Source organism: Myotis daubentonii, chromosome 6, assembly GCF_963259705.1.
Source record: "Myotis daubentonii chromosome 6, mMyoDau2.1, whole genome shotgun sequence".
Taxonomy (NCBI): domain Eukaryota; kingdom Metazoa; phylum Chordata; class Mammalia; order Chiroptera; family Vespertilionidae; genus Myotis; species Myotis daubentonii.
In genome coordinates, this window is record NC_081845.1 from 52,235,692 (window position 1) to 52,250,187 (window position 14,496).

At 34.7% G+C, this 14,496-nt stretch overlaps 1 protein-coding gene across 5 annotated transcripts in view; it reads left to right on the top strand.

Moving 5' to 3' along the window:
• Positions 1–9,920, top strand: part of MAP3K7 (mitogen-activated protein kinase kinase kinase 7) — a 67,613-nt gene extending 57,693 nt beyond the window's left edge. For 4 of the 5 annotated variants that reach the window (XM_059700916.1, XM_059700917.1, XM_059700918.1 and 1 more), the window contains 4 exons: positions 465–573; positions 5,571–5,632; positions 6,314–6,429; positions 8,200–9,920. In XM_059700916.1, the coding sequence (XP_059556899.1) occupies positions 465–573; positions 5,571–5,632; positions 6,314–6,429; positions 8,200–8,380 (468 nt within the window). In that variant the 3' untranslated portion in view covers positions 8,381–9,920. Of the gene's footprint in view, positions 1–464; positions 574–5,570; positions 5,633–6,313; positions 6,430–8,199 lie in introns of those variants that run through there. The other variant, XM_059700920.1, reaches the window with a different exon arrangement.
• The last annotated feature ends 4,576 nt before the right edge of the window (positions 9,921–14,496 follow it).

Consider the following 14,496-nt stretch of genomic DNA (forward strand, 5'->3'; position numbering starts at 1 on the left):
TTGTTATATCTTCATCAATTCTGGAAACTTTTTGCAGATTCATAGTGAATACATTTTCTCCCCTACACCCAGAGCCACAAATTTGCTTATCTTCTTTCGTAGGATAGGTTTATTTTTCCTAGTTCCTTCTTTCCCTGAGTGTGAAGCCTTTCTTGGCTTTTGGCTTTAAGCATGAAGGTCCTCCAGCTTTACTCCCACCCTACAAAGGCCCAAGATTTTACACCTGGTCCTCTGGGTGCGGCAGGCAGTCAAAACAAACACTTTAGGCCATTAGTGATCAAGTGTTCAGGATGTGTGTGTATATAAATTGTGTGTGTAGAGGATTTGAGGTGTTTTTGGATTTTTTTGCAAGAGTGTTTTGGGACCTCTACTGATAAAAATGCAATTCTGTCCTTTGCCTTATAATGGTAATTTTTTTCTTGTCATTTAAAAAAAAATAAACCTCCTGTAACTTTTTCCTATAGGTGAGCAGTAGGTCATCCAGTCCTAGCATCAGAATGATCACTACTACCTCAGGACCAACCTCAGAAAAGTCAGCTCGAAGTCATCCATGGACCCCTGATGATTCCACAGGTGACCAGTTTATTTTCTCATTTTAATTATGAAGTGGAATTTACCATGTTTATGTTCATTTAGTTGTGTCATTACTGTAATTGTAATTATACAACAGAATGAAGGCAGGCATTGTACAGTAGTTTAGATTTTCATATTAATAAAAAAATATTTAGTAATAAACTTAAAAATGTCCTTTTAAGTACTGAGACGGAGACCATTAGCCCTCGCATTTTTTTCCCCCCCCCAGATACTACACATGTATTTTGAAGATGGTTTGTTTGGGGTTTCCCAAATAGGAGATACCGTATTCTTGATACTTTAGTCTGTTATTGTCCTATTATGATCCATTCTACTGGATGGTAGTAGTAAAGTCATTATCTTCTAAATCCCTAAATTCAGCAGAACAGCAAAAATAATCATCTTCATCTCAGTCTTTTGTTTTAAAGATACCAGGTACCTTAGAAAAAATTTCTGATTGTGACCTTTTGAATCAATTTTAAATAATAGGGAAACTTCATTTTAGTTATATAGTCTGTTAAATGGGCCTTTAAAAGTCTGTTAAGAGTTATTAAAACTCCCTAACATGAATAACTTAACTGGTCAAAATATTAGTATTAAAATCTAGTCATAGGATAGTTTCATTACGGGCAAGTAGAAAATTATATGTCATAGTGGAATTAACTTTTCCTCTGCACTAGAAGAATACCTTGATAAATACTCAGCAGTATGCTCCTATAAAAATTATTTATATGTTATGATGCCAGAGAACAAACAACAATCTCTTAGATCTTGGAAAATTAAACCATTTGGTATTTTATATAAAATCAACTATGTTATTAATAGTGGCAATTAAATTGAAATTAAAAAGTCAGCTCTCTGAATTTACAAACTAAAATACTGCTTATAAGTATTTATAAATATTTGGCTTGGTTTAGTCAAATTTATAATTTAAAAAATTAATTGGGTGGCCTTTCTCTGTGTCATGTAAGATAGAACTATGTTTAGCCAGGGGTGTACTCTCTAGTTTTAGTAAGTTTAAATTTAGCGGTAGCAAAAACTCTTCTAAGTTTCACCCCAGCACAATCCAACCTAGGATTGCTCAAAACATTTACCACTACTCGGCACATGTGCAGAATTCATCATGACGTGCTTTTGCTCAGAGGCAGACAAGGAAATGCTCTTGACAGAGTTGATCATTGACAGTTACGTAATAGCTCTTTTTGGTTCCTAAATCCTCAGTGAGGGAGTACTCTCCCTGACATTACAGCATTTGCCTAAATCTGGGACTCCACATGGCAGGCCTCCTGACTTCAGCCTGGACTAAACTCAGCATGAGGATAAAATCAAATTCTCTTGGGTCCATCTCACTTAACTGCTGTGTTTACACTTCATGTGCTCTCCTACCCTTCCAACCCCCATCTCATTTTTTTTCTTTTCTGGAACCTAAAGTACCACAAAATATCAATAGCTGGAAATCGTACATAGGTCCAACTTGTTATATTAACTGATTTTTTTCTTTGCCTTGAAATTATTACAAATGTGTGGTTATCATTTTTAAATAATGTTGAATGCAATTTTAGAAGGTGAGGCTCTGCTTTAAATTTATAATTAATGAAGTTCAGCTTTGCACAATTTCTAAGAAAAGTGTTGCTAACCAAGCTAATATAATAAATTACAGGGAAGAGGTAGATAAACCCTTTTTCTTTGAAGGTTCACTGATTCAGGAAAAAATTAGAGGTGCATACATAAGTTAAAACAACCTAATTAATTCTTTTATTATTATTATTTAAATGGGAAAGCCTTCTATGTATTTTCCAGAGAAAAATAAAGAGCAGAACGTTAATAATCATTGTACATAATGAGTGCTTGTGGGTTTCTGGGTTTCTATTTATAACATAGTAGAGATTAAAAAAATAAAAAAAATAAATGTATAGTGAGAGAGTTGCCTGGGCCTAGTAGAGGAAGCCACAGAACTTGGGAAAACTCACTGGAGAGTTTCTCCTGGGCTTAGAACTTGGCCAAGATAGAAGTATAAGACATGGCCCATTGTTACAATCTGATTAGAGTGTCATGATATAGACATATAAAAGTAAAGTAGTCATGACATGTAATAAACTACTAAATTTGTAGTGCCAGCTGAGAATTTTAATAGCGAAAATCAATTAGGTAAAACCTGGTGTCGTCTGCAACATTTTGTAAAATTGTGAGACTTATTCTTTAATCATAAAGCAGAAAGAAGACAGTACTCCACATGAAAGGAACACCTTCTTAGAGAATATGAGATGGTTATAAGTATTGTGTTTGAGGAGCCAGAAGATATATTTTGGCCTAATTTAACCAAAGAAATGTGAGTCTCCACATTCTGGAAACAAGATTAAATTTGATTAGCAATTGAAACATTAAAGAACAAACTCTCATGGAATATCTCTTCGTTGTCTTATAATCAGTTATTACTATTAGACACTAAAAACTAAAGTTCAGTTTGTGTATAAGTGAGAAAGTGAAATCTCACTTCTTGGTTTAGAGAAAAACTAATATCTAACAAAGGACCTTAAGTTCCCACCATTGAAGGGCTTTAATTGTTTGAATAAATATTGGGACTTTTTTCCACTCCCAGAATATTGTGAAACATTGACATAGTATACTTAATTCTGAAACACAGATACAGAGTACTGATTAATAAGATACATCAAGTATCAAAGATTTAAAAATGAGTAATAGGAGTGGAAGTGTTAAATTGAAAAACTCTCAAGACAGTTGTTCCTGTAAAGTCAAGAGGAAATCATTTATTATTTTTTTAATTTATTTTTTAATTCTCACCCAGGGATATGTTTACTGATTTTAATATATATTGATTTCAGAAAGGAAGGAGATGGATAGAGAGATAGAATGAGAGAGAATCATTAATCAGTTGCCTCCTGCACGTCCCCACTGGGGATCGAGCCCACAATCCAGGCATGTGCCCTTGACCGGAATCGAACCCAGGACCCTTCAGTCTGCAGGCCGATGCTCTATCCACTAAGCCAGACCAGCTAGGGCTTGTTTATTGATCTTAGAGAGAGAGACATCAATGCGAGAGTGCAACATAGATTGGTTGCCTCTCCTACTCATTCCGACTAGGGATCGAACCTGTGACCTTTCAGTATACAGGACGGCATTCCAACCACACTGGCCAGGGCAAGGAGAAATCATTTTTAACCAATTTTAACTTAGTGGCAAGTAGTGTTCCATGGGAGCCTAGTTTGAAACAGCTGTTGGGAACAGGGAGAGGGTTGGTCAGAAAGATAACAAATTAACTATACTTCTCATTCAGCCATTTCAGAAAAACTTTTATATTACTGTATGATTTTAGGGTAAATAAGGCTCTCCTAGGCAATACTGTTATTCTGTCTTTAATAAACATTACTGTTCAATCTGAAATACAAACTTGAGTGTTTTAAAACGCCCTCTCTTCCTTATTGTCCATTTAGTATCAATAACAAGAATAATAACCACTATGTGTTGAGTGCTTATCATATGCCAGTATTGCGTGGTATTTCTTATATGCATTATATCATTTGGTCTATTAGCTTAGCTTTTGGAGTTATTTGCAAGCACATTCTCAATAGTTTAAAAAAAAACCAAAAAACTACTAGTGTACCGGTCAACAGTAAGTCAGGATGTTACTGAGCCATCAAACTCTTAAGTTTTTTCATGCATTGGATGCAGAGCCTTGCTGCTACCCTGACCTTGCCTTTATCCACACTACTCTTTCAGTCAATTGCTTGTCAGAAAAAGGGCTGAAGAACAGCTCACTTGTTTAGTTCATTTGTTCTCTACTAACAGTGGGAAAGCAGCTACTTCTGAAATAGGAAAGTCCATCTTACTTCACAGTTATCCTGCCTGCTTCTGGAATTGTGTTTAAATATTAATGGCAGGAAGAGGCCATTCCATGCTTCTCGAGCAAGTAGTTAGGGCAGTTTACCTCTATTAAAATACAAACAAAAGCTATCTGTTCAGACAGTTTGATAAAATTTGACTGGTTGTTTGAATTAACCCATTTCACAGTTTGAGCATGACTTTGAGCCACAATTTTCTTATGTGTGCTATACCCCAATCAATAATCTCTCTCATTTTCCACAGTGAGTCTCATTAGGAGGGTTGGGGACTCACTAGAATCTATATACATTGGAGGTGACCCACTGGAAGAGAATGTGTCTCTTGCTTTCCCCTTTTCCCTATTAAGGAACACTAATGTTGCCAGAGTTGACATAGCCTTATAGTAAACCTAGCATGATCAGGAAAAGAAGCAGATGTGGGTTTGATTAGGTAAAGTCTGTGAAGACTGAATTGCAAATGTAAAGGGCATGATTCTGAATTAAAATATAAAGGGTTCTGTATTCATGGTTCTGTATAACAACAAAAGTGTTAAAACAGCAATGTAAATTTAAGTTCTAAATAAACTCTGACAAAAGGACACAGATTTTCTTACTTTTAAAAGATCAGCACTTTAGTATATCCCTGTTTTTTGTTTTTAATTATAGAAGGGCTTATGAGCTTTAATATTATTTAACTTATAGCCAACTTAAATTGTAAGTATGAGAGTATGGTTGCATTCTAATTATCTGGTAATTGGATATCCTCTGTTTAGTTTACCTTTAGAATTCAGAACTAGACTCTTCATTACCAATAATAACTTTTTAAAAAATATTTTTATTTCAGGGAGGAAGGGAGAGAGGAAGAGAGATAGAAACATCAATGATGAGAGAGAATCATTGATCGATTGTCTCCTGCATGTCCTTCACTGGGGAACAAGCCCGCAACCCAGGCATGTGCCCTGACCTGGAATTGAACTGTGACCTCCTGGTTCATAGGTCAATGCTCAACCACTGAGCCACACCCACCGGGCCAGTAATAACTTTTATATGTTATTTACTTTAGGGGGAAAAAAACCACAATATTTCATGCATGCTTTCCTGCTTTTGTTTTAAAGAATTTATGACAGAAAATAAATAAAATCCATGCTTGAATTACAGATACCAATGGATCAGATAACTCTATCCCAATGGCCTATCTTACACTGGATCACCAACTACAGGTAAAGGAGTCCTATACTTTCTCAGTCATTGTTTACTTTGTCTTACAAAAAATTTAAAGAATTTATCTTTAAAGCTGACATTTGTGTTTCTGTCATTGTATATTCATTTATTTATGCTTTTAACCTCCTTCGTCTTGTTAAAATAAATGATTCAGTTAAGTTAATTAAATCTAAAATGGGCAAAATCATATGTTCTTAACAGTCATGTTAAAATACTCTCATATCTTTAAGACTGCCAAGAATAGCAATTTTTTGTTCTTTAATTTTAGTGCAATAAAATGTAAAATTCATATAAGCTCATTTCTATGTAATAAATTTTGTGATATATTGTTGTGTTCATAGTGGCTAAATATCTAAATAATACACTTTAGTGTCTCCATTATACCAGATGTTTTTTGGTATAATGCCTTTTGGCAACCTGAAATATAAAGCCTTGAGCCTAAGAGTACGCTTCATGGTTCTCGGGAACAACTGTTAAAACAGCAAGTGTAAATTTAAGTTTGAGTTAACTCTGACAAAAGGACACAGATTTTCTAGGGCATGGTTGAACACTTATTTTTAAAAGATCATTACTTGAGTGCTATAAAAATAATACATCACAGTAACTGTTTTAATTCTCATCTTAGCTAGATAATGAGATTTGATTTAATTATATTTTAACATTTTTTAATTTATTTTCAGCCTCTAGCACCATGCCCAAACTCCAAAGAATCTATGGCAGTGTTTGAACAGCATTGTAAAATGGCACAAGAATATATGAAAGTTCAAACAGAAATTGCATTGTTATTACAGAGAAAGTAAGTATCTCTTATGAATAAAAATTAAAACTCAGTATTTTGAGTTTGAAATATGTTAAGGTGCAATATTAAATAAAGACATGAAAACTTTATCATTTTTAGAATTAATCATTAAGCATATTTCTAGCATGGAGATTTTGTATATGTTTATATTTAAGCACCTGTGGCTATTTTTCATGCAAAACTCAATCCTTTTGACTATATCATATTATAGTAGTACTAAGGAAAGTAAACTGGTGGTACATAAACATGTTTTATGCTCTCAGAGTTATAAAGTTAAGCTATTTAGATTTGTTTTCTTAGACATAGGTAAAATAATTTGATTTACTAATAGTGCTTTGTCTTAGAAACATAAAGTACAATTTTTACAATACTTTATTTGCATTTCTTGTTTTAAAAAAATCTTTACTTTGCATGAAATTCTATGCCTGTGAAGCTGATTTATGGTGGTAACTAAAATGAAATATAGGCAAAAAATCATGGAAGCTATATATACACCTGGTAACAGGATTCCCTCTATTAATTTTCATCGAACAAAAAATAATCTGGCTTTCTGAAGTAATCTGTGGAAAGTTTTCTGTTTGTACTTCCAAGAAAAATAAAAATATAGTTTCATCACAATTTACTGATAATTGTGATTTAAGTGATTTCAACCTAATACAGTAAACCCTCGATTTTGCAGACCTCAATTTAACAGACTTTGGATTTAATGGACAAAATTTCCTGTCCATATGTCATACGTGAAAATGAACACCCCGTTAATTTTTAAATGCTTTTAACCAAGATTTGCTTATAATTAAATTAACAGGTTTTTGGTTGTTGTTGTTTTTTGGTGTTATTAATTCACTGTTATTTTAAACAAATTTTAGCGAGTAGGCCCTATGTTGGAAAGAAAACACTAGTAATTTCACTAGCATAAACTGTATTTCTTATTTCACATGTTTAATCTATACTTTTTCCGTACTTTAATCATTTGAAAGAGAAGTTCTGTGCTGGAAAAACCAAATAGTAGATTGAGGGATGTGAAAGCTATGATAATTTTAGTCAATTTAAATACTTACTTTAACTGAGAAATATTACTCAGAAATCATTTTTGGGATTTTTCATTAATTATTGAGATATATTCAGTAGCCTTCCTTCAGGAGCTAATACTTAATATCCCCCATATAAAAGGGACTTTTAAAAGTTTATTAGGCTACTGAGGATCTTTCCTGAAAATGCAGACATGCAATTTAAAAGTGGTACTTTATATTGTTCTCAGTTTTAAAATAGGTAAGAGATTTAAGTTGATAGCGTCTATTTTAAATAGTTTGCAAATGTTCTGCTGGCTACCACTTTGCACTGTAGTTAAATAGAATTGTGACTTCAGAATATAAGTACATGAGTATAAAAGTGGAATGCGAACTATAAAATCTTTAATTGTTATTTTCCTGTAGTCAGATGAAACCCTTCCCAGCTTTTTCCTCTTCCTTCCTTCACAAAAAGGCTATCAAATGAAATGTTCTGAGACTTCTATTATTCCATATTATCTGTTTTCACTAATTATCTAAGTACATTACTTATTAAAAGAATTATGATATTTGTATGTTTATACCAGAAGAGTGATTGATAGTTTCCATTCCAGCCCATAAATCTATTTGAGTGGTATACCTAAGATGTGTAATGATAGACTCAGAATAAAAGTTATAATTCATTAAGCTTCCATCATTAGCTATAAGATATGAATTTTTCCATCATGTAGAATATCTTATTATTGGTATTTGTTTTTAGGCAAGAACTAGTTGCAGAACTGGACCAGGATGAAAAGGACCAGCAAAATACATCTCGTCTGGTACAGGAACATAAAAAGCTTTTAGATGAAAACAAAAGCCTTTCTACTTATTACCAGCAATGCAAAAAACAACTAGAGGTCATCAGAAGTCAGCAGCAAAAACGACAAGGCACTTCATGATTCTCTAGGACTGTTAAATTTTAAAATATGCAAAGAAAGACTTTTTTTTTTAAAGAAACAAAAACCTTTATAATGACAATCATGAGTGTTAGCTTTTTGGCATGTTCTGAATGCCAACTGCCTATATTTGCTGCATTTGTTTCATCGTTTATTTTCCTTTTCTCCTGGTGGACATGCAGTTCAACTGTCTCCTTGCGTAACATGGGGGCATCCGTGACTTGAATAAGCAGCAATTCTCAATCAACTTCCAAACAGATGCGTGAGCCGTGGCTGTATATGCATGCTCTTTGTGTGAAGGCTAGCCTAACAAAACCAGGTGGTATCAAACTAGCTATGTGCAAAACACCTTTTTTTTTTTTTTTTTTTTTGAGGTGGAACCTCAAGAATGATGCTGTTCTTGTATCTCATCTCAAAAAAAAAATGAATAAATTTTTTCCCCCAAAGGATGCTATATACGAAGTTAAAGACAGGGTATGGTAAATCTAGAATAATTGGTGGTGCATTTTAGAAATGCAATACGTTGAGGGATAGTCAAAGTGAAAGCTTTGATGCCAACATCCTTGGATCAGTACTGAACTTAGTTTCATCCATAAAATATTTAAAGGTAAGTGGTGGCTACTGTATTTAATAAAAGCATATTTCATTAGATGAAAATTTGACTAGGACACATTAAACAAAGTGGAACCCTTTATAAGGTAAAAAGATTTTTAATTCTGTGGCATGTATGGGTGTTGAAATTGTAAAGCTTTTATGACTAATGTTAATATCTCTCCAATGAGATTAAAAGGTAAATGAACACTATCCAACTTAAATGATAATTCCTCCCTGTAATGATTATTGGATTGTTTTACTATATATTTGAAAAACTGAAGAGAAATATGGAAAATGGAAATAATTACTCCAGTGAAAAGGCTTGACTTAGATACTTTTACAATATGATATGCATTAAAAACTAGAAAATCAGGAAATGTTAGTAAGAAATTAAAGAAGTAATTATAAATTTATCAAGTACCTTATTTATCGATATTAGAATAATTGATTTTCCTTGCAAGCCCACCCTAGAATGTTTGTTGCCTTTCAACACTTTTAAGGAAATTCCAACACTTAAAAAGAGAGAAAATTTATATTGTTAACAGTAACTTTGCTACCAATTTTGAAAATAAAAGTAATAATAAAACTTCATTGAAATAATAGGCTATATAAGATCTATTTTTTCAGTTGGTATTAAAATAAGTCATATTTTGATACCAGTACAAGGTGTCTTTTAAATAAGGATGTCATCAACCTCATTTTTATAGCATTAATGTTTTTTAAGAAAAAATTTAAAATGAAAGTATAATTGATGTGATTATTAGAACTATATCGTGATTGTACTGTAGTTTTGCTCAGATTAGCAGGTTGATCTAAGTTACCAAAACTATTCTTAAAAATGCTAAGGCAGGTAACTTTTTCTTTCATTATTTTTTCCTCCTTCCACTGAGTTTTATAATGTAATCTTTGTGTATACAAGCAATAAAGGCAAAGGACAGTTTGTATTAAACTGTGTCATTTTTTAGCTCTTCAAAATCTGTTAGTAAGTTTCTGATAAATAAATGTCTACCATCACTTCATTTAAACAAAAGGAGGGTAATTATTTCCAAATAATATGATTACCTAGCTGGAAGTAATATTGGGCTTCAACATATTAATAGTAAAATAAAATTGGCACAGAAAATAACTGTAGACTAAGGAAAAGCATAACTCAACCATAGCATTGCTATTTATATTTGTCACTCCTCCAAAAGGGATCTAATCAGTGTTTAAGGATGTTTTTGATTATCAGAGAAGAGCATGAGCTATGCAAGTAGGCATACTAAGGCTTGACTTTTCCATTAGGATTTGGCATTATAGATTTTTTATTTCTTAGTCATTAATGTGTTTTTTCTCTACATCACATATTTAAAGAAGAAAGTTTTTGTTAGTATTGTTACATGTAGTCACTTCATAAAAAATATCTGAATAGATAAATGGAAGTAAATAATAGTTTTAAGTATGATGCCAAATACAGAAAAGGCTTTTTGCACACTTTCCTGTTCGTTAACATTAAGCTCCTGGGATTTTCAGTACTGTAATCTTCCTGGACACTGGGTGCAGTTCAGCCTTACTCGGTTTTTAAGTAGTTGTGTTGCCAAGCTCATACTTTGTAAATCCTGATTATCTTCAATAATCAGAGAAAAGGATTTCAGTGATTATTAAAATCCACAGCCAGTTTCATCAGTGTCCTTAGCCATCAAACCTTCAAAGAGATGTTAACAATGAGCCAATTTTTTAATTCTGGTTTTAGTATTAATTCTAATCCCTGGGGCTTTTTGTTTTTGTTTGTTTGTTTTTTGTTTAGTTTTGTTCTTTGGGGGAAATAACAGACAAGTGGCTAAAAGCTCCCAATATAAGAAATTCATGAACAGTCTCTGAATAAGCCAGAATTATGTTTTGTTCTTACCTCCAGGAAAAGAAAGCTAAGCTTTAATCTAAAGGGAAGTACTCCTCAACCATAAAAACACTTAGTTCAGAATATTTACCTTAAACTTCAACAACATAAAAAAAGAAATGAAAACCATAAAAAAGAACCAGACAGAAATGAAGGATCCAATAGCTAAAATGAAGAATAATTTACAGGGTTTCAACAGTAGAGTAGATGAAGCAGAGAATCAAGTCAGCAATTTGGAATATAAAGAAGCAGAAAACACCCAATCAAAACAGCAAAGAGAAAAAAGAAAAGTAAAGATAATGTAAGGAGTTTTTGGGACACCTTCAAGGGTAAAACACTCGTATCATTGGAGGTGCCAGAGGAGAAAAGAGAGAGCAAGAAATTGAAAACCTGTTTGAAAAAATGACAGAAAACTTCCCTAACCTGATAAAGGGAATAACTATAAAAGTCCAGGAAGCACAGAGAGTCCTAAACAAGATGAACCCAAAAAAGCCCATTTGCATGACACATCTATAATTAAAATACCAAGGCTTAAAGACAAAGAGAAAATCTTAAAAGCAACAAGAGAAAAGCAGCCAGTTACCTACGAGGGAGTTCCCATAAGATTGTCAGCTGATTTCTCAACAGAAACTTTGCAGGCCAGAACAGATTGGAATGAAATATTCAAAGTGATGAAAAGCAAGGGCCTATAACCAAGATTATTCTACCTAGCAAAGCAATCATTTAGAATCAAAGGATAGATAAAGATCTTCCCAGACAAGAAAAAGCTAAAGTTCATTACCACCAACCAGTTTTATAAAAAAGGCCTTCTTTAAGAGAAGACAAAAATGATCAAAGATATGAACAATAAATGGCCATTATAAAGAACAAAATCTTGGCCTGGCCAGTGGCTTGGTTGGTTGGAGCATCATCCTTGTGCAGATTCGATCCTGGTGGAGCACATAAGGGAGGCAACTGATCAATGTTTCTCTCTCACATTGATGTTTCTCTCTCTCTCTCTCTCTCTCTCTCTCTCTCTCCTCTCTCCTCTCTCCTCAGCAAAAACATCCTCAAATGAAAATTAAACAGACAAACAAAATTTTACTATTTGGGACAGCATGAATGCACCTAGATATATTATGCTAAGTGAAATAAGTCAGAGAAAGACAAATACCATATGATTTCACTTATATGTGGAATCTAAAGAGCGATGTAAACAAACAAAACAGAAACAGACTCAGATACAGGGAAGAGATTAATGGTTGCCAGAGGAGAGGGGAATTTGAGGGGTGGTTGTAAAAGGTGAAGAGAATGAGAAGTACAGATTGTTAGCTACAAAATAGTCATGGGGATGTAAAGTGCGGCATAGAAAATATAGCCAATAATATTGTAATAGCTATGTATGGTGCCAGTTTGGTACTGGAAATGTTAGGGGAGCACTTTGTAAAGCATATGATTGTCTAACCACTATGCTGTACACCTAAAATTAATATAAAATAATATTGAGTATAAACTGTAATTGAGAAAAATTTTAATTTAAATAAATCATGTTTAAAAATTTACCTGATAGCAGCATATTGAAGATATTTGTGTAAGTGTTGTTACAAATGTTTGACTATTTTTACTGAACTATTCTACGGCAGCGGTCACCAACTGGTGATCTGCAGACCACTGGTGGTCCATGAGGTCCCAAAGGTTGGTGACCGCTGACTTAAGGAAACCTTTGGAGCAGTGGTTGCCAGCTGGTAGTCCGCGGACCACTGGTAGTCCGTGAGGTCTGAAAGGTTAGTGACCGCTGTTCTAGGGTATTGAATGTCATTTTTTCTCCAAGTTTCTTAATTTGTTTTTTAAGAATAGTTTATTGATTTCTTCACAATCTCAGTGAATTCTTCTTTGCATGAAGTACAGAATGGCATGCACTGCTAAGTGATTCTTCTGATTAGAAAACTGATTTTTTGTAATTTATCTAAGTAACATTAAGTATTTTATTCCTTTACCAACCTACTAGACCCCCCCAACCAACATGTGTGGGTGCATGTGTCCACCTTTATTTTAGTAAATCCATTCATTCATTAACATGCCTGTAACAAATTTTTATCGAGCACCCACGATAAGCCAAGCTGCTATAGCTAATGCCAAGTTACATATCCATTTTAGTCGCATGGTAGTCAAATGATATTCCCATTTCACAGGTGGGAAAATAGGCTCCTTAAAGTCGAGACTTGTGCCCGAGTCTGTCTTTCCATCATCTGTTTTAAGCAGAATCTTATGGAAGTGGACTCTGGTCACTGTTAATCTATGATGTCAAGAAGAGCATAGGTTCACATCCATTAACATGGCATGTCCCATGGCCATCCTGCCTCAGGGATGCGAGGAAATGTCTGTATAATGCAGACATGTGCCTAACTTAGAGGTGGGATAAAAGCTAGGCCACTGTCTCCTCTGAATCATCTGTCCCCACTTTTTCATAATAAAAGGAGGAATAGGAAAAGCTGGCCTCATAAGAATGTGAGGTAATTTCCATTTCATTAGTATCAAAATCTGACCAATAATGGTGTACAGTACTTAAGATTTTGATGTGTTTATAACTGATGCAGCTTGGAAAAATAAAACTTCAAAATGTGAATTTGGAGCACTTTAGTTGGAACACTAGTTGGGAAGTAGACTTGAAGTGATTTAGGTATTCAATAACCTTAGATAATTGACCTTAGAAAACAGCTTTCAGTTGTATCTCAATTAAATGAATGAACTCAAAGTTACAGAGAACGAACTGACAACTGTCAGATGGGAGGGGGTTGGAGGGGGGGCTGGGTGAAAGAGGTCAAAAAAGAAAGGAAGGAAGAAACTTTGTTAGAACAACCCATTATGAGAGAAAAAGCCATAAGAGGAAAAAAGTTTAATAAACTGAGAAATACTATTAGAAACAATGGAATTAACATTTACTAAGAGTATACTGTTTCAGGCTTTTTTTTCTTTACTAGTGCCCCAGTACACAGATTCAGGCACATTGAAAGGAAATTAATTAGAAGGTGGCTGGCAGGGCAGGACTGGGCGAGATGGGCCGGACACGCCCTGGAGCCAACCTCCGCAGTCCATCCCCTGCCAGCTGCACCTGGGGCGGTGCCAGGGCTCGAAGGGCATCTGCGGAGTGAGCAGGGTCCCTTTAGTAGGTGGGGCCCATCGGCCTGGCCTGCGGAGATCTGGCCGAAACCAGCTCTCTGACATCCCCCCAAGGGGCCCCAGATTGCGAGAGGGTGGTTCTCGGGTGAACCAGCCCAGAATCTGGCTCCCTCCTCTCTGGTTCCGAGAACTGCCACTGCCAAGTCACCGCAGCTTGGTAGCTTCTGTGTTGAGTGTCGCCCCCTGGTGGTCAGTGCACATCATAGCTACCGGTTGGAGCATCTGCACCCAGTGGTAATTGTGTGTTGTAGCTACCGGCTGGTCTCTTAGCCTTTTATATATATAGATTATTTAAAGTATTACGAAATCTTCTTTTCTCCCCATTGACCTCTCTCTGACCGTTCCCATCCCCTAGCACATGCCCTCAACCCCCTAGTGTTTGTGTCCACGGGTTATGCTTATATACATGCATACAAGTCCTTTGGTTGCTCTGTTACCCTCCCTTCCCTGATTTCCCTCTGAGATTGGATGGTCTGTTTGATGTTTCTAT